Source organism: Eschrichtius robustus, chromosome 3 (assembly GCF_028021215.1).
Source record: "Eschrichtius robustus isolate mEscRob2 chromosome 3, mEscRob2.pri, whole genome shotgun sequence".
In the NCBI taxonomy this organism is placed as follows: domain Eukaryota; kingdom Metazoa; phylum Chordata; class Mammalia; order Artiodactyla; family Eschrichtiidae; genus Eschrichtius; species Eschrichtius robustus.
The window spans coordinates 14,651,209-14,675,670 of NC_090826.1; the positions used below are offsets into that span (position 1 = coordinate 14,651,209).

The following is a 24,462-nucleotide window of genomic DNA, read 5'->3' on the forward strand; positions in this document are numbered from 1 at the left end:
CACAGCTCTGTGAACCAGGCGTTATCCTTCCCACTTTACGGGTGAGAAAACCGAGGCCCAGGTGAAATGACTTGCTCCAGGCCCAGGTCCATCTGACTCCCATGTGTGAGCAGCCTCGCGGTAGTCAGCGCATCTCATCGGTTCCATAAACCCCACTGCCTACCATGCCTCCCAGTACGCTGCTCAGGAAACACCCCCAAATTACCCTGCCGGGGTCAGCACCGATGTGTACCCCTGGGTCACAGTCACTGACTTGCAAGAGAGCCGCTTAGCCAGGGCATTTGCTTTGCCTGTTTACTCACTTCCTGGGCCCTAGAACCCAGGTGGAGAAAGGCCCTAGCGTTCCACCTCCACTGGCCAGGACACACCTGCCCACAGCCCTGCCACCCGTCCCACCCCTACACGGCTGAGGCAAAGCACTGAACCTCCTGTGCTCCTGGCTCCCGTCTTTAAGGTGGGGGCCAGTGGAAGCACCTGCCTTGTGGGGCTGGTATATTAAATGAGTCGGCATCCGTTACGCGCTTAGCACAGAGCTCAGCTCCTAGTAAACGCTCAATAGGTGGGCACTGATTAGCCACGGAACGTGGTCTTTATGTTGTCTCTCCTGCCATGGAGAATGGGCAGCTCAGCTTGGGGTGGCAGCTCTGCTGAGTGGATGGTCAGGGCCCCAGGCACCAGGCAGCAACCCCGGGTACCAAACCAGACTCCCTGCTCTCAACACCTGGTGACACATGGGCCCGTCAAACAAGTCTTTGGAGGCTTGTCTCATCTCAGGAGGATGTCTCACCTCCCTCGTGTCCAATCCAGCGCCATATTCCAGCGCTTGCATGAGACCCAGCACCAAGGACGCCCCAGTGAGTGAGTGTGGGGTGTTTCTGGGACGCCCAGCCCAGCAGCCTCAGCGTCCACCGCAGCCCAACCCCTCTGGCTGTTGGCTTAGATTCCGTCTTCTTTCCCCCACGACAGATTCAACAAACATTTCCCAAGTGCCCACTTAGAGGCACAGGACTGAATTAGGAGCACTCTCTTCCCACCGCGAGAGGGACAGCGAGTTCCGGGGCTTTCCCCAGGCAGGACCTCTGCCCCACCCCACAGCCTTGGGTCCTCAATCCCCCAACCCAACAGGGCTAGAAGATCTGGGCACCGCTGCCTCGTGCCCTGGAAGTGGGGATGGGAGGGGGTGCTCATCCCAGGCTCTTGGAGTGGAAGGCATCTTTGCTCTGCCCATCAGTGAAGGGGCCTCATCCGAGTTGCCCCTGCCCATGGTACCCAGGGCAGGAGGAAGGAAAGCAAGTAGTCTCCACCACCACACTGAAAACAGCGGTTGCCTCCAGAGGGAGAGCCTTGTGGCTGGGGACAGGGTGGGAGGGAGACTTGTCACTCTGTCCCCTTCTGTACCATTTTCTAAATTGTAGTAAAATTCTCATAATATAAAATTTGTCATTTTAACCATTTTTAAGTGTACAGTTCAGTGGCATTAAGTACGTTTACACTGTTATGTAAACCTCACCCATCTCCAGAATTCTTCACCTTGCAAAAACTGAAACTCTGTCCCCATTAAACAGTAACTTCCCATTCCCCCTCCCCGCCAGCCCCTGGCAACCACCATTCTATATACTTTCTGTCTCCAGGAATCTGACTACTCTAGTTTCCTCATATAAGTGAAATCATACAGTACTTGTCTTTTTGTGACTGGCTTATTGCACTTAGTATAATGTCCCCAAGGTTCATCCAGGTTGTAGCATGCATCCAAATTTCTTCTGTATCGTTTAAATTTCGAATCATGTAATGTATCTCCCAGTCAAAAGAACCAAAGCCATTAAGACAAAAATACCCATTCGTTTTCCCTTATTTTAAATTGCCTGAGTATTTTACGATTACACAAGAAACAGAAAAAAAAAAAAAATCAGGTAAGCCAAACAAACAAAAAAAGAATTTAAAAACCCACCCAATCCTCCATCCCTGAGAGAATCGCCATTAACACTGGCTGCACACCCTTCCCAATGTTTTCTTATGAGTTTTGTTCTTGTATGAGATCTTTTAATAGTGAAAATGGGATCAGACCATGTGCGATTTTCAAGTGTGCTTTTCCCACTTAACAACACATAGCAAGCCCCCTTCCCAGCAGGTGATACAGCGGGTGGCCGTGGCACCATTGATCTAATGGGTCCTGCACTGTCATTCCCAAGTCCTGGCAATCTAATCAACACTGCGAAGAGGATCTTAGTACATACATATCTGCATATTTGTCCAGTTACCTCCATGGAGTGGATTACTGTCTCAAGGGTATGGACATGGAAAAGGCTTCTGTGCCCCTCAAAAGCGCTGGGTGTGACAAAGCTGTACTCTCATGGGGCTCAGCAGCCGCCCAGGGAGCCAAGGAAAAGCAGGGTCCCTGGGTCCTGACTCCAGCTCGGCAGCAACATTGTTTTGTGCCTCGGTTTCCCCATTAGTCAAAAGGCTGCCACTCCCATGGGTGGAGGAAGACCCCACCATAAATACTGTCCTTCCTCGCCCTCATTGGGTGGCACTCTGCCTTCCCCAAGGAGCAAGGGCTGGGCAATCAGGCTTATATGAGAAATGGGCCCCGTCACCTCTCTTCCAAAAGGGTAGACATGCCCACCTGGTGTGTGATGAGCCCTGGAGCAAGTGGCCACGTGCTAGGGTGGGGCAAGATAAAACAGCATCCCCCAGGGCACCTCCAGGGCCTGACAAGCTGCATCACACCTCCAAGCCTTTGCCTGTGCTGTATACTCTGCCTGGAAGGCTCCCTCTACACGCCACTTTGTCATTTCTTTCTCTGAAGCTTTTTCTGAAGCTTATGCCAACTTCAGGCCTCAGTTTGTATACCCCCTCCTCCAGGAAGCCTTCCCTGGCTCCTCAGTCAGGGTCAAACGCCCCTCTTCTGTACTCCAAAGGCACTGGTCACTTGCTACTGAGGTTATCTGTTCATCTGTTCATTTCCTCTACTTAACTCAGTCCTTGTAAGATGAGACCCATCTCTGGCTCCCAGCTGCAACTCCAGAGTGCAGTATAGATCCTGGTACACAGTAGGCACCAAATAAATGTTCGGTGGATAAAGGGCCCATGGAAGGTCCCCTCCAGGGCCTTCCTTAGGAGACCCAATCTGGAGTCAGTGTAGCACCAACTCACTGTGTGGCCTTGGACATGACCTCCCTGCCCACCCCACCCCTCCCCGTCAGCCTCAGTTTCCCAGACAACCTCCACAATCCCTGCCAGCTCTTCTACTCTCCTCCAACAATCCCCTTCCCTCACCTTGACGCCTGGGCCTACCTCTCATGGGGCCCCCGATGGGCAAGTTAGTGCTCACAGCTCTCCATCCCCAGGACTTAACCTCTCAGCCCAGGCCTGGCCAAGCCCCCAGGGACCCTCCACCCAACCCCCATCCCTGGTGTCAGCAGCTCTCAGCCTCTGGGACTCCATCTCTTGTTCAAATCCAGAAGCCAGGAGGGGGTCTGGACACCAGGCCAAGAAGCTGGAGGTCCAGGGGATCTGTGCCCAGGAGGCTGGGGGAGCCCCACCCCAAGGATATGTTTATAGCTTTGAGGAAAAACAGCAACTTCCAAGGCTATTTTGGAAACCTAATGTGCACTTTGGATCTCTCTGTTGTTTATTTCAAGTGACCGTACCGCCCTGCAGGTAAACGCACGGCACTGCTGGTCTGCAGCTCAACGCCATCTCCCCATCACAGCCATGTCACTCACTCCGAGCTAAGCACACCTGGACCAATGAGGGGTCAGCAACCAAGCAGACCCCACCAGGCAAGGGTTGGCACACACCTCATCCTGAGTTTAAACCAAGGCCCTGCAGCCTTGAGCAGGTCACCTCTCTGTGCCTCAGTCTCCTCATCTGTGAAATGGGGGAGAATGGCCCCCCTCTTGGATTAAATGAGGATTGGCAAGCACATCAGGCTCCAGGCATAATGGGGAAAAAAAAAATCACAGAACGTGGGCCCTCAGGACCTCAGAAGGGGATGCTCAAAAGCCCAGGCCATTTGTAAATGAGAAGCCCGAAGCTCAGAGGGGTGAAGTGACGTGCCCAAGGTCACACAGCCAGGCAGCGGCAGAGCAGGGACTGGAGCCCAGAGCCTGTGTGTTTCCTGCCATGCCGCTGCTGAGGGAAGGAGGACAGTCCTGAGCAATCACCAGGAAGGAAGGAGGGAAGAGTGACAAGGACCCCGGGAACCAATTACATGTGCAGCTGATGCAACAAGGGAGGGGTCATGGCAGGCACCACCTGCATGTGGAGCGCCATCAGTGTCATAACTGGCCGGGAAGGCTGCAGGCACAGCGGGACAGGTAATTAGACTGCAGTCACCCGCGCCCGAGCGGGATTAGTGACTACACACAGCTCAAGGGGATGGACTCATGACTTAATACCAGCCTCCTGCCACCATGCAGCCCTGACATTCAACATGATGTGAATCAGTGGGAAGGGCACTTCACACACACACACACACACGCACGCACACACACACGCACGCACACAGCGTTCCTCCCATCCATCCACAGGGCTGGGGTACGCCTCTAGAGGACAGAGAGGTCAAAAATAGCAGACTCCCAGAGAACCTTCTGCGACAGTAACACCCCTGGCAAAGCACCTTATTGGAGCCTCTAGTTTCCTCACCCCCATTCTGCCAATGGGGAAACTGAGGCTCACAGAGGTAAGGCGACTTGTCCAGGTTCCCTAATCATAATAGTTAACAATATGAAATGTTAGGATGTGATAGGCACTATCAGCTCATTTAATCCTCACAACAGCCTTATGAGGTAGATGTTATTATTATGCCCATTTTACAGATGAGGAAACTGAGGCCCAGGGAATTGAAGCAACGTGTGCAAGGTCACAGAGCTCAGAAGTGGTGGAGCCAGGACTTAAAGCCAGTCAGTCTGGCTCCAGAGCCCGAACTCATAACCACCAGACTCGCCTGCCTCTGCTCTCCATATGGAGCTGCAGTAGAACACGGGTCTCTCTGACCCCAAAGCCTAGGCTCCTTTCTCTGTGCCAGGTGGCGTCATGATGGAGAAGGTCAGGGAGCGTGTACCTCAGTCTCCTGGGGATCAGAATGGACCCCAAGTGGTATCACCTCCAAACTGCAAGAGCGAAGCACAGAGGCCCTACCCTGGGCCCCACTGGGCCCCAACAGAGGGGTCCCTGAAGTGAGGTTCTTCTAGGCCTGGCCCAGCCCCGAGGACCCTCAGATGGGCAGGGGATCCTGCAGGCATCCTGCAGACACTAAAGATCCCCAAGCTGCCTGGATCCTGCCAGGTGCCCAGCCCAGGGGGAGGAGGCAGAGGATCACCAATCCCAGCCCCGCCAAGGGACCAGCACAGATTCCCTTCTCAACTCAAACCCAATCGGGGCCTCTCTCCCCCTGAGACTTGGTCCTCCAGCCACACACTCCCTGGCCTGGACTCAGCAAGAAGCCAAAAAGGAGATGGTCCAAGACAGAGGGACGAGAAGGAGAAGCCTGGGGGAAGGGGTGAGGCCACTCACACAGCCCCACTGCTGCCCCTTTATCTCAAAAGATTTGCAAGTCAGAGAGACAGACTCAGCCATGGCCATGCCCCAGCTGGTGACCTGGTAAAAGTGACTTTACCTCTCTGAGTCTCAGTTTCCTCACCTGTAAAATGGGGTAACAACAGTATCTACCTCACTGGGTTGTGAAGATTATACAAGATCATGAGTACCAAGCATCTCATGTTACTTTGCTCACCTTAGTGAGCAGACCCCACTTCCAGCTGCTGGGGCTGGGGGGTTGGTCCAGGGTCCAGGGTCCTGGGCTTGACTGAGATGTGCCATTTTGTCCCTCAGAGGCTTCATTCTCTGGGTCCCTCTCCCCCACACTGGGACTGGGGCGCTGTCTGGTAGACTTGGATACCAAGTACCCAGCACATGCAGGCCCTCAACTGGTATTTATGCACTGGATGAATGGATGAGCGTGTGAGCTGAAGCCCCGGGGCAGAGCAGCAAGCAGGGCCTGGGTGCAAGTCCCGCTCTGCCTGCGTTCCAGCCCGTCCCGGGACCCATCTGCACAAGGAAGCTCTGACCATCCCTGGGAGCTCAGGCTCTCCCTCCGCCAGCCGCCCCCCCCCACCACCACCCCGGGCAGCCTGCCAGTGGTGGGCCATTTCCCAACCTGCCTGGCCTCCTAGGGACAGACGGCTGGTCCACGCCCACCCCAGCAGGCCCACAAAGGCAGCAGGCAGCTTCCTCCTGGTGACTTTGCCTTGGGACAGATGAAACTTGGTGTGATGTCTGCCAAGCCAGATGGCCTGGTTGGCCTGAGGGGCCAAGACACCAGCTGGGAGTCCTGCCCCAGCAGACAGAGCTGCTTATTAACCCTTCCTGCCCCAGCATGGGAGCTAACATCCCCCTGGCAACTTAATTACTGTCATAACACTAGGCCTCCTGCCCTCCACCCTTGGAGGTGAGAGGCCTCCCAGGGGCCAAAAGGGAGTCAGCGAGGCAGTGGGGTGAGAGGGAACCACGGAGCAGGTGGAAGTGGAGGAGGTGCCACCGCCCGGCTCTGAGGGGAGGCCTGGCCCGCCAGGAATCTGCCAACCCAGAGAGTGAGCGGGGCGGGTACTGGTTCCCGGCTGCGGAGCGCAATGAAGCCAGCTGCCTCGCTTCCAGGACACCCATCTGGGGCAGGGACTGCCAGGTCTGAAGGCTGGAGAACCCACTCCCCGACCCAAACCCCAGAAACAGCACTGCCCTGTGAAGGCTGTCTGAATGGCCGCAGACATCTGCTCAACCTCTCTGGGCCTCAGTTTCCCCATCAGGAAAGGTGGGGCCAGGGTGATCCCTGGGCTCCAGGGCCACTTCCGGCTCAGAGGGCTCCATGACTCCAGGAGAAGGAATGTACCTCCTCCCCCTGCCCCTCCCCCCGCCCCGGCTCCCCCAAGAACTTGTGGAATCCTAGAGGGATGAGCCAGATCCTTTCTACACAAAAAGCATGTCCCAACGAGAGCATGTATATGAGTCAAGAGGAACTTCAGGCAGGAAGAAGGTAAGCTTCTGAGATTCAGTGCGGGACTGATGCTGCCTGGAGAACTCAGGAAGGGTCTTCACCAGGCAGTGCCCACCCATTCCCCTACTCGATGGAAGGCTAAGCACGGGGAAATGCAGCGTATGGGATTATGGCTAGAGACCAGGAAGCATTTCCCAATGGAAAAGCCTACAAGGATGCTAGAAGGCCCTGCAATGTCCTTCCCAGGCAGTAAAACCTTTAAGTGGGATCTGCAGAGGTCCTACCCTCAAGGCGAGGGAGGAACAGATGACCTCTGGAGACTCTCTGGGGACAGCAAGCTGGAGTCCACAAGCAAAGCAGGGCCTCAGAGTCTCTGCACTCGGGTGCCCAGCCAACCTGACATTCCAAGTGGACAATGGTGTCATCTCAGGGTAGAGCACAGCCAGGCCCAGCTCCAGCCTGGGGCCTGTATGCTGGTCCAACCAGGATCTCTGGATGTCTCTCAGGAGAGAGGCTGCAGAGGACTCCAGAAAAGCCCAAGAACACATCAAAATAGCCAAGGAAGGAAGGGCCAGGTGAGAGGGCTGCCAGCCAGGAGTGGAGCCGTCTGTCAGCACAGCAGAGATGCAAGAACATGGGGCTGGGATCCACAGACCTGGCTCTGAGCCCTAGGTTTTCCACCAACTTGCTGTGTAACCTTTAGCAAGTCACTACCCCTCTGAAAAGTGTGTGCTGGGGGAGAAATTGAACATCTCTAAGGACTCTTGCAGCTCTGATTTAACAGTCATTTGGCGAGCTCCCTAGGCACAGGAGTCTGCCTTTCCAGTCCATGCTGCACCATCCCCAGGGCCCAAGCATGGGGCCAAGCACAAGCACCCTAAAAATGATGGATGGATGGGTGGATGGATGGATGGATGGATGGATGGATAGGTGGATGAATGAATAGATGGATGGATGGATGAATGAATGATCAAGCGGAGTAATTCCTCAAAAAGAAGAGCAGAAGGTCCTAGGTGTCCCCTGGGATGACTCCTTACACTTGCCCTCAAGGGCTCCCTGGAATCACCTTCCCATGACTATAGACCTTCCAGCGTCCAACCCCCTTCTCTAACTTGTGCTCACACCCACACACACTTTCTTAAATATGCAACACATGCTCCAAGCACCGTGGCCCAACTCTGAATCCTGAGAAGAGAAGCTATGGATCCCCAAAGCCATGAGACCTATCTGCTCCAGCCTCCCCCTGGGGCGCCTCAACCTCCTGAAGCACCCTCCCAAAGCTGGGTTTGAAATGAGACTGAACAGTGATGGAACCCCAGGGACGATCTTTTAAGACCCAAGTTCACATGCCAGCTCTGCCACTTTCTGGCCATGACAAGCAACAAGTCATTTCACCTGCCGAGACTGTTTCCTCATCTGTACAGTAGGCGTTAACCACAGCTACCCTTCAAGAGTCTTGCGAGGTTCAAGACTCTTGTGCAGTTCAAAACATCCGTGAAGTTTTGCACAGCATCAGGCACATGGGATGTGCTCGGGGAACGGTGAGAGGAGTATAATGGGGTTATGAGATCCTGGCTTCCTTCTTGGAGGAGCTGAGGGTGAGTGAAGCCTCCCAGAGTTTCTCTGCAATCCCTTCCACCTCGTTTCCTACTTTGGGAGGGTGATATGCCTGGACTTAAACCCAGCAGAAGCTACAAAGCAGCCTTTGTCTCAGAGGCGAAACCCTAAACCAGCTGCCTTGACATCAACTCTGGAAAAACAATGCCAGGACAGCCTTCAACGTCACCTCTCTGCCAAGGTCTGGGAGCGGGTGCTTCACCCACAAGGCCTCGCAGAGATAGTCAGTGGGCTGGACAAGAACCCGGGAGCCATATTCCCATGGCCTTCAGGAAGAACAGCTGCCCCGGTGATCCCTGAGGTGTAAGATAGGACTTGAACTCCTGTATCTCAGCCCAAGGGCCAGGGCCAGGAACATGCAGCCCATTCCTCAACCTGAAAGACAGAGCCTGGGAGTGCGGCCGGAATTATTCTGGAAGAGTCCACCAGATTCAGGTTCAAATCCCAGCTCTGCCCCTGCCTCACAGTGAGACCTCAGGCCAGGGATGGGTCCCAAGGCTGCCTCCGTATCTGCACAAGGATGCTGGGACTTAGGGGGCCCCTCCCCAGGGAGGCAGGGACACAGAGAGACTCCCCATTCAAGACCACTCTCCAGCAAGGCCACTGGAAGCCACAGGCTCCAGGTGACACACTGTGCTGGCCACAGCCTCGAATGCTAGGTCTTGCCCTACCAGTGACCCTGCGCTGACAGTCTGCTGGGGAGGACAGGGGATGTGACCTCCTCCTTGCCAGCCAAGCAGGCAGCTCTGCTGGGGAAAGGAAGTGCTCTGAACACAAAGGCCACTCTGCAGCCTGAACGGGGAGGGAAGAGGCAGTTCTCACTGTGTGGGGCCTTGGGAGCTGGTGAGGGCCAGGATGAGACAGAAGGGACAGAGCAATAACAGCTCAGGGGCCAGCACCACACTTAGCCCTCGGCATGCACCATCGCACTGAACCCTCTTTACAACCCGTGAGCTAAGGTTGTCATCCCCATTTTACAGATGAGAAAACTGAGGTGTGGGGTGGTGATGGGAACCCAGGCGATCTCACTCCAGGATCAGAGCTCCCACCCAAGTGAAGGCCCTGACTGCAGGCTGACAATGCAACCGAGGAAGAGTGAACAAATAATTTCTTTTTAATTCCCCATGGATGTATTATGCCTTAAGGCCCAGAAAGGAACAACCTACACGTTGGGGCTTCCCTGAACTCAGTGTAGGTTAATCGTGGCTGTCAGTAGCCTGGTGAGCTCTGACCCCAGTTTTCCCAACTTGAATAAGTCCTGATGTTTTAAACATCAATACTTTCTTTAAAGGCAAGTGTCAAACCAGCTGCAATGTAATATTAAGACTTTCCATATAAAACTGTGTACAGATCCAAACATACTATTTGTTAGGGCCCAGCCCCAGGCTGGGGACTCAAGAAACATGGTCTTTGTAAAGACTGGGGGATCGGTCTTTGTGGTTCACCCAACTCCTCACTGTGGGCAAACTTCTCAGACCTCCAACTCCAGGGCTCACCCCAGAGAAAAGGGGATGGGAATGGCCCTCAGTGGGCCAGGCTCATCAACAACCCTGTGGGTCTCGTCATCCCATTTTATACAAGAGGAAACCAAGGCACAGAGAAATGCACAGCTGAGCACACGGCTGGCAGACAGGGACAGTAGGTCAGTCAGCCAGTCAGTCAACAACCCAAGGCGCCAACGCCAGGCCGAGCTCAGGGAATTGCCTCCTGTTACAAGGAGACAAACCCAAGGTGACCTCAGATGTCTCTTTTGTCGGCCAAGAGAGCCTCATCTGCAGCACTGAGGACCCGGATGTCTGGCCAAGGGGCAGGGCTCAGTCTGTGTGGGCTCCACTTTGACAGGCTCCGAGGCCTCTTCACTCTACGTTCTCTGGCCTCTGGAAGTTTTCCAAAGCCCTCCTTAAAGGACCAGCAGCCTCCAGAAGGATCCCTTAGCCCAAGGGTTTCAAAGGAACCCTGTTTAGGGGACCTGGGTTCTAGCCCCTACTGTGCTGTGTGACCTCAAGGGAGCTGCTCTCCTTCTCTGGGCCTCAGTTTTCTCATCTGTAAAATGGTCATGGGTATGTGGGTGGGGGTAGAGAGAAAAAGATAAAACACTGAGGGACGAACTCTCAGGTCTTCTTCAAAAGACACCAGGCACATTTAGTCATCTGGGATGACAGGGGAACGACGTCTCCTAGAAGCAGGGGGATGGATTAAATGACCTCAGAGAGAGCCTCAAACCCGCTGGGCCCACCAGGGGGTATGAGGAAGGCACAGGTGTGAGGGAGAAGGGGCAGGTGGGGCAGTCAGGCGGGAGAGGTAAGGTGAGCAGCCTAGCCTCCCCAGCTCACTCCCCGACCGGTGTCTAATCATAGGCCCAGAACTTGACGGGGGTCGGGGAGGCTGAGGCCCCCATGACGGCATTGACCTCTAACCTGGCAGCTATCCCTCTCACCAGGCAACCTCCCCTATCCCCCAACCTGATGTCAAGACCCCAGGCCCGTAGTACAAGGGGTCTGCAGTGGACAGAGGTGGGGTCCTGACCCCGGAGCCTCCAAGTCCACAGGGGGTAGAAAGAGGCTCTCAGCCCCATACTCACAGACACACGCGCACACCCACGGGCTCACGCACGGGCTCACAAAGCCCCAGCAGCAAACAAAGGGCCCCCCACCAAGGCCTGGCATTGGGTGGGGGTGGGGGACAGAGACCCCTCACAGCCCTCCCCTGCCTCCAGCCATAGGGAACAGAGACCAAAACAAGAAAGAAGGGAAAGAGGGAAAGGAGAGAGGAGGAGAGACAGCAAAACAGAGCAAAGAGAGCCAAGAAGGCCATGAGGAGGGAGGTAGGCCAGGAAGGGGGAGAAGAGAGAGCAGGCAGGCCAGGTTCTGGCTGTGTCCTGACTCCGGCCCGGGCCTGGGTTGTGCACCAGCATGGCAATCTCAGCTCCAGGTCTTTGCACAAGCTGTTCTCTCTACTGGCAGCACCCTTCCCCCTTCTCTTCCACTCTTACTGGATCTTCAAAACACAACTCAGCTGATGTCTCCTCCAGGAAGCCTTCCTTGACTGGCCCTAAGCTGGCTCAGCTGTCTTCCAGAATCCCTGGATTTCAGGCACTACAGGGTCCCACCAGGGTCCCGCCTAGTGCTCCAAGGCTCTCTCTCTGGTCCAGTGTTCTTCTGACTTTGCAACAAGCTTTCCCCACATCTATTCCAGTCTCAGTCTCCACCCACACTCTGCCCCGGGATGGCCTTCTTCCCATTAACCACAGCAGGCGGGGACAAAATGGGGGTGCCAGTGGGCCCCGGGAAGATGTACCGACTCTGCCCAGACAGAGGCCTGTCTGCTGGGGAATTTCACAAGGTCCACTTAGACCCAGCTCTTCCCCTCCCCCTAGACGGCAAACAGATGGCAGCGAGCCAAGAAACTCCTTAAATAACCCAAGTAATAAAAATGCCAATTAAGAGGGTGGAAGGCAGTGTCTCCACTGCGGGGGTGTCTCTCCATCGCGCAGCAGATGAGCAGGGGGCTGTGTGCACCTGCACATCCTGAAGTCAGAGCACGCAGGCCAGAGAGCGCTGAGCAAGCATCTCAGAGCCGCCCCGGAGACAGCCCCGACCCAGCGCAGCCCAGGCCAGGGCCCCAGTGCCACCGGAGTGCCCCCTTGCTCCTCTCCCCAGGACCCCCAGTCTCACTGAAGAATCATCATGGCACATATATACACTACTATGTATAAAATAGATAACTAATGAGAACCTACTGTATAGCACAGGGAACTCTACTCAAGGCTCTGTGGTGACCTAAATGGGAAGGAAATCCAAAAAAGAGGGGATATATGTATACGTATAGCTGATTCACTTTGCTGTACAGCAGAAACTAACACAACATTGTAAAGCAACTATACTTCAATAAAAATTAATTAAAAAAATCATCACAGCAGCTGCCAGTGTCTGAGGGCCGTCACCTCAGTCCCTTTCTCATGCCACCCGTGCAAAATGCCTATCCATCCCCATTTTGCAGATAAGGAAGCAAGGACTCTCTCAAGGTCACGGAGCTGATAAGCAGTGGAGACACTCTTGGACTCCTCTCTTCCCAGCTTCCAAGTTCCACACAAACGCTCTGCTCCGAGGTGTTTAGTTCCAAAGGTTTTTGTCCTTTGACTTGGGATCTAGGGGAGATGTGATATAAAGGCAAGGGGAGGACAAGACCTTTCATGGAACTTCAAGTAGCCCCAGGTTGCATGGGAAGTTGGAAAAGAAACAGCAGTGTGGGTGTGGCCCAGGGCTTCCGATCACTTAGTCACCACGGGCACAGCACTGGATCTGGAGCCTGACTTCCTGGGTTCGAATCTTGGCTCGCCGCTTCCCGTCTTGGCCCGGCTTCCCTCAATGTCTCTATGGCTCAGTTTCAGCATCTCTAAAATGGGCTAATGATAGTATCCAACTCATAGAGTTGTTATGAGGTCATATAAATTAAATATTCGTAAACTGCTTTGAATGGAGCCTGGCAAAGGGTACATGGTATATAAATATTTTTAAAATTAATTACTATTTATTGTGCCTCTAGTATGCATAGGCACTACTTGCGCAGGTACTTGTCATGTGACATTGTCCCATTTGCCTGTGTCCCCAGACACCGAGCTCCTGAGGGCAGGGGCTGTGTCTGCTTCACCCCAGTGCCCAGCATGGGGCCTGGCACACGGTGGGTGCCCAGCCACCGTCCAGAGAACAGAACCTTGGTTTCTCAGACACCCACACCCAGCAAGCTCATCTTCCCCAACAAGAGGCACAGAATGACTGTAACAAGTTCCCTATACCCTGGCAAAGTTCACAGCACCAACCGAAAGCAAAAGTCAGACCTGAGCCCAGGGTGGAGGCCAGCTTCCCTCCGGCCACCAGAATGTCTACTGCTCTCTCCTGCTCGTCATCAGGCAGTGAGAGCCCCTGACCACTGCCCTGGGAGTGCTCAGGCACTGGGCGTGACAAAAGGAGCATTGAAACTTAGAGTCTGAGACCCACATCCAGTCCTGGCTTCGCTATGTGACTTGGGGCAAGTTAATTTTCCTCTCTGAGCCTCGGTTTCCATCGTGCAGGGTTGTCACAAGGTTTAAATCAGATCACATGGAAAGTGCCTGACAGGTAACGATTCGTGTTCCTAGCTCGTCATCCCTTCCCCCACCCTCACCCCCAGGTCTCCCAGCCTAGACTTGCCAACCCAGGAACTCCCCATCCCCAGAGCTCAGTCCTCAGAGATCAGGGGGGCTGGCCCGCCCTCTATGGCAGCCCAGGAGGCTCATCTGCTTGCGTTGCCAGTGATTCATTGGCTTCGCCAGAAATAATTACTCTAAAGTCACAGCAGGAAGTCTTCCCAGCATGGTGGCCACCTCCTGTTCCGTCACCGGCCCGGCAATATTGTGACAGGCGCCGGGGAGACCCACACCTCAGCCTGCCTCCCGCCTGCTTCCTCCACCCTGTGCCAGCTTCACCAGCCTCCAGGCCGCACGAGACGAAGCCAGCCTGCGTCTCCGCCGGGCAGAGCACTGAACTTGGGGTCTGGAGACCCAGGCTGGACTCACTGGGAGATCTGGGGCGGAGTTCTTCACCCTTCTGAAACTCGCATCTGTAAGATGAACAGAATCAATCCTACCTCTTGGAATTGCTCTAATAATTAAATCTCACTTATTTAAAGAATTCATCACAGAGCTTAGCACGTAGTAGGTACTCACTTAATGGTGGCTATGAACTCACTATGATTTATTTTATTTTATTATCATTTTTTTAATTTATTTATTTTATTTTATTATTTATTTTTGGCTGTGTTGGGTCTTTCTTTGTTGCTGTGCACGGGCTTTCCCTAGTTGCGGTGTGCGGGCTTGTTATAATGGTGGCTTCTCTTGTTGCGGAGCACGAGCTCTAGGCTCGCGGGGCTTCAGTAGTTGTGGCATGCAGGCTCAGTAGTTGTGGCTCACAGGCTATGGAGCACAGGCTCAGTAGTTGTGGCGCACAGGCTTAGTTGCTCCGCGGCATGTGGGATCTTCCCGGACCAGGGATCGAACCCGTGTCCCCTGCACTGGCAGGCGGATTCTCAACCACTGCACCACCAGGGAAGCCCCTCAACTGATTCTTATAACAACCCTGGGAAGCAGAACGCATAAGAAAACTTATCCCCATTTTATAGAGCAACACATCAAGGTGCAAGAGATTAAATGACGTGCACAGAATCCAGATCACTCCAATAAAGTTACAGAGACAACAGTGTTCCTAGGGCACTGGGCGAGCCCATCTTCCCAGTGTCCCCATTCCCAGGTGGGCAACAGGAAGCTTATTTCATACCCCAGGCAAGCCAGGACCACGACCTAGACTCCGCAGGGCTCTAACTGCCCCCTGCCACACCCCAGGGGGCTCAGCCAGGCCACAGGCCCTCAAGGGAACCTGAAGCATTTGCCAGATTTAGTATTGGGTGACAACTACTTTTGTACCAAGAACTAGAGCAAGAAACTACATCCTGCCCAGGAAGCCAAGCATGGGTGCCCACTGGGGTTAGGAGGGCACTGCCCTGGCAGGCAGGCGGCAGCATAAGAAATCTTCACCAGCCTCCCACCTGGCCTGGAATCTTCTAAGCACCTCTTCTAAGCACCACTCCTGCCAAGGGGCTTCACAACCCCCAGATGCTGCCAGCAAGGTCATGGACTACCCTCTCCCCAGGTCCAAGCCCCGTTCTTGACTACTGCCCACCTCACAAAGCCATCACTGCTCACCCCTTCTGCCCTGTGAAATCTGGCTGTGTAACTCTTGGAACTTCACCACCTACAATGTACTGTAGCTCTGTGAGCCCATTTACTGCTCTCACAATGTTGGGACACAGATCTCAGCATCCCCCTTTTCCAGATGAGGAAACTGAGGCTCAGAGAGGCAAAGTGATAGCCCAAGCTCATTCAGCTTTTAACTCCTGCACTGGAGGCCCATCATGTGGCACCAGGAGACAGGTATTCATTCAAACTTGTTGAACTGATGTGTTGGGACAGGAGCGCGGGTCTCCTGACTCCAGGTCCAGACCCTGCCCTCCACAAGCTGTGAGTCTGCCGGATGTAGAGTCCATGCGTGTCAGTTATTGTGTCAACCCAGCCTCACCGGGGCCTACCACCACGCAGCAGCTGGGCACAGAGCGCCCCTCACTGCACAAATACTCGCTCAGCATGGACTCTGCCCAGGCCCTGGATGGGTTCTCTGTGTACAAGACGAAGAAGACAGACCCGGAGCCGGCCCCCAAAGAGCTTACAGTCAGTGGAGGGGGCAGATACATCCCAGGCAATTACAGTTCAGGGTGTACGGTCCTGTGATGGGGAGGCAGTGGGTGCTCAGGAATGCCCAATGCAAGAAAGTCAGGGGAGAGCAACATATCCTGATCCTGAGGGAACAACAGGGCTGCCTCCTTCCCTGCCGTGGGCCTCCTGCCATCTATGACCTGGGAAACAAACGGAGCGCCAACCCGGTTGCATCTCATCAATGTGATCGAAAGCTGGGACTCCACATGCAAAGTCCGCAGCCTCCGGTATCACTGACACGTGGCATGGTTCAAATCAATTCCCTTGGAAGTTCATGCATCTCTTGGCAGCAAAGGATGTGTGCAAGTTCTGGGTCTACCCTTCTATGTCTTTCAAATACAGACACGTGTGGGGATGCAGGCACAGGCTTGGAGAGAGAGCCTGAGAGCGCGTGCGTGCGTGCGTGCGTGCGTGTGTGCATGTGTGTGTGTGTGTGTGTGTGTGTAAGTGTATGTAAGCTGGTGGGGCCCAGGGGCCTGTATCCGGTGGCCAAGGCAAAAGCCCCGCCTCAAATTCCTGGGAGAAGGAATCTTCAGTGTCAGCTGTATCCCTGCTTCCTGCTTCCTGTTTCCTTTTCTTTTCTGGGACCTCATTCCCCTCCTTCTAGCTTGAGGCTCTGAAAAGCCCTCCCAAATTTGTTCCCAAAGAGTCTGCCAGCCTAACCCAAGAGACTTGGAATACTGAGGAGCTAAATGAAGGCGGGGCGGGGTTGGGGGGCGGGGGGCGTGTTTCTTTTAAAGGAGGTTGGAAGAAAGGGCGGAGGGTGGCCAGAGATTCCCGGAGGCACAAATCAACCACTAAGAGTAGGAAGAACAGCCTCCTTAGATGCTGGACAAAGAAGTAGCCCTTTCTCCCTCTGCCCCCAGCACCATCTCAGGCGCCTTCCACGGGACAGAGAGCGACGACGGGTCCTGAAATGGATGTGTCAGGCAGTTCAGCGCTGTGCTGAGAAATCCTTGTAAATGAAGGGAACAGATACTGCAGGGGTGGGTTGGGACGGGGGAAGGGCTCTGGGATGGGGGACGTCCCGGGAGCTTCATGTGTCTTAACACAAGAGCTTATTTACTCCTTTCCGATCCCTAGGGGTGTTATTCTCCCTCTTTTACACAAAGCAGTGGCTCAGGCAGCTCAGAGAGGCCAAGCAACTGCCCATAGTCACACAGAGAGTGGCAGAACCGGGATTCAATCCCTTTTTCCACCATCCCAGGCTGCCTCCCAGGAAAATCAGAAATAAAGAATCCGTATCAGCAGCTTCGGAAACAATGGAAGTGGCAGGGAACGAAGCCCTCTGACCAGCTTTCCAGGGCAGTCTTGTGGCTTTGGGGCACTTAGGGGCCAGCACCCACCTGCTCAAGGGCCTCCCAGCGCATGATGGGAAAAGGCAAGGGACGCTCCAGCTGGCTCACCCACCAGCCTTTTTTGGAGCCCTCCATTCGGGCCAACAGCCCAGCCGCTTCCGGCTCATGATCAGAAATAGCTGTGACAAAAGTCCCTCCTATCCCTGAAAGTGGCTTTTTAAAAAATGCTTAAAGGCAGACACATAAAAAGGTGGAGAGAATTCTGCCAAGCCCCAGTGGAAGGCAAATGATGCGGGCATCATCTCAGGGCAGGGAAGAAAGCTCTCAATGGCAGACAGAAGTTCTGCCTGGCTCGGCTTTGTGGGTCAGCTCCCTCTGGGCCTCAGTTTCCCCATCTCTAAAATGAAAGTATTCAGCTGAATCAGCGATTTCTTTCTTTCTTTTCTTCTAAACTGTAAAACCCTGGTTTCCAATCGAATCTCCCTCAGAATATTAATCTGAGAATCATGAAAATGGAGCTGCTGTGTTTGATGTTGGCCGAATCCTAGGTGGTCAGCCCCCCGGACTATCCCCAGAGTCACCCCAAGACACCCTCTTCTAGACTCCAGGGCTCCAAAGAGTCCACTTGAAAACCACTATGCTAAATGATCACTGTGGTCCTCCTGGCTCTCAAACAAAGCTCCAGGGAAAACAAACCGAGACTTTCAGGCTGACTGGAGTCAGGGGCACAGACACTCAGCAACTTGCAAGGGGAGGGAACAAAACCAACTGGTTCCAAACCACACGGGGCCTGAGGCAGGAGAGGGGGAGGCCCGGAACAGAGAAAGGCCAAACTGTCATCCCAGGAAGCAGAAAGAGCAGCCCTGAACTGGGCCCCTCCAAGTCACAGACCGAAATGTAGAGCGAGCTGGCAGGGATCACCTAAAGGAAACGTGTTGTGTATAGGTGGGGGACCTAAGGCTCAGAGAGGGCAGGAGTTGGCCTGAGGTCACACAGCGCCTAATGGTAGAGCCAGACCTGGAGTCTGGATCTCTAGGATGCCCATTTAGAAAACTCTCTGCCTGTCTAAAGTTTATCTAGTTTCAGTAGGAATCTCCCAGGGAAAGGCCCCCCAGCTTGCAAACTCAGAACAGGATATTTTGGTGGCATGACTGAATGGTGACAGGGTAAAGATGTTTGTTTTGGTTTTCAAATCAATGCTTGACAACCTTGTCGGCTACAGTTTCAGTGACCACATTTCCCTCGTGGTAAAGAGCTCAGAGCTGATTGGACCAAAAGGAAACCAAAGCAGGAGTGATCAGGGCCAGGGCCCAGTCACCCCAGGCCAGGGGCTCTGGTTTGGGTTGGTGTTTCCAAAGCACGGATCCTGTAGCACTGACAGCACACAAGATGATGTGACATAGCACACAGGTGACTTTTTAAATTTACATTTTATTGACTATGTATGTGAATGGATACACAAAATGTGCTCTACCCATACAGTGGAATATTATTCAGCATTATAAAGCAGTGTACTGCTGATATAAGCTATAGCATGGATGGACCACACAAGCATCATCTAAGTGAAAGAAGCCAGACACAAAAGACTACATACTGTATGATTCCATTTATATGAAATGCCCAGGAAAGGCAAAGCTATAGAAATAGAAAGCATATCAGTGGTGCCTGGTCTGGAGTGGGAACAGGGATTCACTGCAAAAGGGCAGAAAGGATCTTTTTTGAGATTATGCAAGTGTTCTAAAACTGGATTGTGCTGATAGTTGCACAACTCAGTGGACTGGCTAAAAATCATTGAATTGTACACGTAAAATGGGAGAATTTTATGATATGTAAATTATACCCCATAAGGCTATATAAAATATTTTACATAAGTAATAATATGGATGGTGGTACATGAATATGGCCACAGTTCATGGAGGTGGAACCCCAAAAGTCCCTAGCTTGGAGAACACTGAGCTACACAACCCAGGTTCCCCTTTGGAGAAGCAGAATGAACATCTCCAAGGCTGCGAGTTCCTCCAGGTGGACCAGAGGAAAGCCTGGAACCTTTCCTTTCCCGGCACAGGCTCCTTCTGTCGGTCACTGCTTGGGGCTCCATGCTAGACATCCTGGAAGGATCTGAAGCCTTCAGTGGCCAAGAGCCCAGGTAAACACCTTGGTCTCATTCTCTTATGAACAGGAGATCAGAAGTGCGCTGGGAGCTCAAACTCAGATTTACATATTGTCAAGGCTGGGAAGACCCTTTGAGATCATCTAACCCAGTGGTTCTTAAGCTTTTCAAAAAGCTGATCATATGCCTGCCCTCTTCCCAAAAGAAAATTCTTATGAGAAACCCAAATACAGAAACAAGTAAAAACAGAATGTTACTTGTATAAATTTATATTGTAGGCTCAACGATATAACAGTTACCTATTCTAAATTCAATCCATGAGGTTGATGAGGCTATTTTGATCCATTAACATTTAGAACTGGGATTATGGATGACAGGTCCACCTTCGCTTTAATTCTCTCTCTGGTTTTGGCTGCAGAGTATCAAGAAAATCCTGACTCACACAGATTAGTAGCTACAAACGGGACCAGCTTTTAGCAGTTTGCTTTGTAATCTCAGAGTACTCTTCCGACAAAGAGAAGGCAGGGGAAGGCTCTAACTTGAGACCAAGTACTAACAAATCAATGTTAAGTAGACTTCCGTGAGTTAACAGTAAGAACTTAAAAGTGACTGAGCACACTTTTATGACCATTTTAACATTTTTTTAAATATTAGCTTTTATTTAATATTCAAGGAACTGCCTAAGGCATCTCTGAGGCAGCCGGGGCCTTCAAGGACAGTTCTAGACCACCCTCCTCTCACTTTTACAGATAGGGAAACTGAGACTCAGAGAAGGGAGTAAACTTGCTTTGAAAAAATCCAACTTGAGCCCTGAATCAACTTCAGAATAGATGTGTCTCCCCAATTCACAAAAAAAGAAAAAAAAATGGGGGAAGAGAAGGTGCACACACACCCCAGAAGGGTGGGAAGAGAGATACCCACACTCCACCTGTCTCAGCAGCGCCCATGTCATTCCAGGCCAGTCCAGAAGCTGACATCACACCCCACACCCTGGGTGCAACTTGAACAGGGCATTGCTCAATGCCGACCCATCTCCCTCTAAGACTGGGCACAGTTTTTTCATCTCCTTAGTAGCCAGGTCCAAAAAGCACACACACAGTAAAACAAACACAGCGCAAGCCTGGGGCATGACGACACAATCAACAGTGGCAGACAGAAGGGCCCATCCCTCCGAGTTTCACCATCGAGAGCAAGTGCCTGTTTCTCTGCCCCACCCCAAGGAAGCTGCCCGCTAGGGGCAGAGAGGTGGCCTCCCCATGGCGAGGCACCAGGCCATTCTCAAGTCCTCAGGAGAAACAACCAGCCCAGAAGAGTAGCTTGTCTCCCCGCAGGGTCCAAGACCTACCCCCAGGAAGCCAGGCCCTGCATGAGAGACCTGATTCTCCAGGCAACTGCTCCCTGACAGCTTGACAAAACCAATCATCTTTAATAATGTCAAGTTGATTACTTTATACCTTCCAAAAAGCATCACCAGCCTACTCACGCCTTGTGCAACTGTGGATGGATTTTATTATTCCCATTTCTCTGATAAGTAAACAGGCTTCCGAGTGGTTCAGTGACCACTTGGTTCAGCCAGTGGTTCTCACGGGCAGGTAATGGAGCTGGCACTTGAATCCTGCCCAGTGGCCAGCCTGCCAGTAGAGGAAAAGGAAGGAGACCCATGCCCAGCTCTCTCTGCTCATGTGAGCGCTAGGACTCGAGGAATGGAGGAAAGATGCTTCTCAGTGCATCCTCCAAGCCCTGAAGTTCAGAGCCACAGCTCCCAATGCAGAGTTGCCCATGCCTGGGACAGCAGAGGGCCCTGCCCCCATCCAGGCCTGAGATGCTACAGACAGACCCCTCTACTCTTATCAGAAGGCCGATTTGACAATACTGTCAGCCAGGTTGCAGGCAGGAAGCAATGTCAGTTTCCCAGCTAGGTAATCTGGGCTGGGCAGGAATGTGCTAGCCAGTTCAGCAGGCAGTCTGCGCCACACTCCAGCCAGAGACGGTGGTCTGGGTCCATTCAGTGCCCAGTCTTCCAGCCTAAGGTTATCTCCTTCTGTGGGCCTTTAGGGCTGAGTTTGTTGGGGTCCAAAAAACCATGAGAATTGGGGGTGGGGAGAAGAGAGGTGAAGGTAGCTGTTTCTAAAAGCTCGTGGCCAGTCTGATGTAGGTCTGGTTATCCAGCCCAGCCAGCTGGACCTTACAGAGCTGGACCAAGACAGCAGACCCTGGCCTCAGTGGACAGATCCAACCATTCTTAAACACATGACTTTTTAATTCAAGGAACAAGAAGCCAGTGGATTACTTAAGAGTTATTTCTTTTCACCCATTGACAGAGGAGAGCCCACCTCCTACATCCTTGGGAAAATACCTAAGCTGGAAGACAGACTAGCCAGGAGTAGTTCACATCCTGACTTCACCACCTATTAGCCAAGCCATCTTAGGCAAGTCACTTGCATCTCTGTGCCTCGGTTTTCTCATCTACAAAATGAGGATAAGAATGCCCCACACTTTGCGTTGCCATGAGGATTAGACGAGATCACGCAAAACACCAATGGTCATTATGTCACCTAGAAAACAATGTGCCTGGTCCAGTGACGGAGCGGAGGTGTCCCCCACCATAGTTAGCGCCCGCTCCCATTCTTGGAACTAGATAACTGAGTTTTCCAAGCGTGTGTAGGGCGTTCTGCAAACACAGCTTCCAGCCCACCTGCCAGGACCAGCTGCCGCCCCCGGCCCCTCCCGAACGCACACATTCCTTGGCCGCGGAGACAGGGAAGACACCCCCCCCCCCCGCCAGCCGGGAGTGCGGGGGCAGGAGCGGGGCCCCACTCACCTCCGCTTGTACTCGTCGCGCTCGCGCTTCACCTTGGCCAGCACGTTGTAGAGCGCGCGGATCTCGGGGGTGATGGTGTCGATCTGCACGCCCACGCCGTCGGGGTGCACCCACGACACGCCGGGGCCCTGCACGGTCTCCACGCCGCCGCCGCCCGTGCGCCGCACCTGCGTGTAGCTCCAGATGGTCCCGGGCAGGCGGCCGTAGTGCTGCGGCTGCGAGCCGCCGCAGGGGGGCAGGCCGCCCAGGGCCGCGGCGTTGGCGTTGGCTCCGGCCGCCGCGCCGCTGCCGTGCCCGCCGCCGGGCGCGGGTGGCTGCAGCAGCTCGGGCCCGGTCTGCACGGCCTGCTCGCGGGAGAAGGTCTTGTAGCGCAGCCTCCGCTCGCGCTCGCTCTGCTGCTGCTCCAGCTGCTTCTCCAGCAGCCGGTTGCGCCGCTCCAGCTCGTGCACCTTGGCCAGGAAGCAGCGGAAGCGCACGTTGAGCCCCTTCAGTAGGTGGATGTTGGAGCCCAGGTCGTCCCGCAGCGCCGCCGTCACCGGCGATGGCCCTGGCCCGGCCCCGCCGCCGCCACTCGCGCCGGGGCAGGTCCCCCCGGCACCGCTCGGCGGGCAGCCGAAGGCCAAGGCCATCTCTCCGAATATCAGCGAGTTCACCATGCGCCGGCTGCGCGGCTCAGGGCCCCGGGCCCGCGGCTCCAAGTGCGGCTCCAGCTCCGGGCAGGGCTCCCGGCGCGGCCGGGCCAGGGAGGGCGCGGGATCCAGCGCGACGGGCCGGGCGGTTCCAGATGCGCGCCAGATGCGGCCTCCGCAGAGACGGCGAGCCGGACCGCCCCCGGATATGGGCGCCGAGGCGAGGAACTGGACTCGGGCCGCGGTGGAGGCCGCGGCGGCTTGCGCGAGGTATCGAGGATCGCTGGTCCCGGCGCCGGGGCTGTCAGAGACGCTGTGGAGGCACCGCGGTATTAGCGCGCAGAGGACTCTCAGCCGGCACTGCCCCTCTGCGGCGGGCCCCGCCCACTGCAGACACAGGCCCAGCCCCCAAGCTCGCCCCGCCCACCCCGCCCTCCTCTGCGGCGCTCCCAAAGCTGGAGGCAGGGTCCCCGAGGCCCGCAGCGCCGGGCCCCGCCCACGGCCCCGTGGCTCCTCCCATTCCCGGGCTCCACTGTTTTCTCGGCTCTGTGGACTCGCTGTCTGCAGCTTTGGCTCCGCCCAGCTCCGGGCTGGACCACTCCCTCCCCTGCGCCGCGTCCTGCCGTCCAGCCCGGCTCGGATTCTTTGCCCGGGGACACAGACCGCAGAGCTGCACCAGGCACGCGGTTAGGTGGAACCGCCGCAGAGCCAGCCCGGCCTCTTAAAGGGACAAGCAGCCTCGGCAGCGCTCGTTTCCCCCTTTAGGAAGTCCCCTCCCCCACGTCCTCTGTCAAGGAGACCCCGCTTCTCTTCCACCCCACCCGAACTCCCCGGCCCCAGATTACCACGGGGTGAGGGAGACCTCGGCCTGGAAGAGCCGGGGGACCAGAGCCTCCGAAGGTGCATCCGCACCCCACCTCCACTCCAGCCTGGGGCGGCCTAGTTCGACCTTCCCAGGATAAGGCAGCGCTTCCAGCGGCAGGTCCCCCACGCGGTGGACCCGGGAGCGCTCCTCTACCGCTTGCCCCCCGCCTCTAACTGCGGGCCTCGTCATCCCGAGATTGGCTGGGCAATGCCGAGCCCGCTGGTCCTCGGGTCCAAAGATGCGCCTCACGGATGGTGGGGACAGGAGTGGGGAGACTGAGCGAAGACCCTCCCGGAATGTGACACCCGCAAGCTCAGCCTGGGCTACTGCCCCTCCCCCGCCTTGAATGACCACCTCCCCACCACCGCACACTCATACGCCGAGATGCAGCTGACCCCAGAGCGGGTCATCGAACTGCTTGGGGGGGCAGCTTGAGGGCAGAACAGGTATAGAGGGCGGAGCCCACCAGAGGACGCATTCATTCATTCATTCATTCATTCACTCATTCATTCAAATCTGTTTTCAGATTTACCACCGTAAAGACGAAGTTCTCCAGTCTCCTGGTGTCTCTTAAACCGGTTTGCAAACATCTATGGTTATTTTTTGAACGCTAATAGTAGTTCCCATTATTGAGTGCTAAGTATATGTCAGGTGCCATAGTTGTTATCCCGATTTTACAGAGGTCGCTGAGACCAGAGGAACAGCTATCCATCCCCAAACACATGCTCTAACCGGCCTACCGATGCTGGTGGCCTCTTGTCCATTTCCCCGTTGGATGCTCACCACAAACCTCAGAGGGGAGGTAACCCGCACCTTTGAACGCCT

At 54.6% G+C, this 24,462-nt stretch overlaps 1 protein-coding gene across 2 annotated transcripts in view; it reads right to left on the bottom strand.

Annotated features, from left to right (window-relative positions):
- The window catches only part of IFFO2 (intermediate filament family orphan 2), a 48,336-nt gene extending 25,260 nt beyond the window's left edge, over positions 1-23,076 (bottom strand). For both annotated transcript variants that reach the window (XM_068539028.1, XM_068539027.1), the window contains exon 1: positions 22,144-23,076. In XM_068539028.1, coding sequence (XP_068395129.1) covers positions 22,144-22,799 — 656 coding nt within the window. In that variant the 5' untranslated portion in view covers positions 22,800-23,076. The remainder of the gene's footprint in view (positions 1-22,143) is intronic.
- Positions 23,077-24,462: the final 1,386 nt, after the last annotated feature.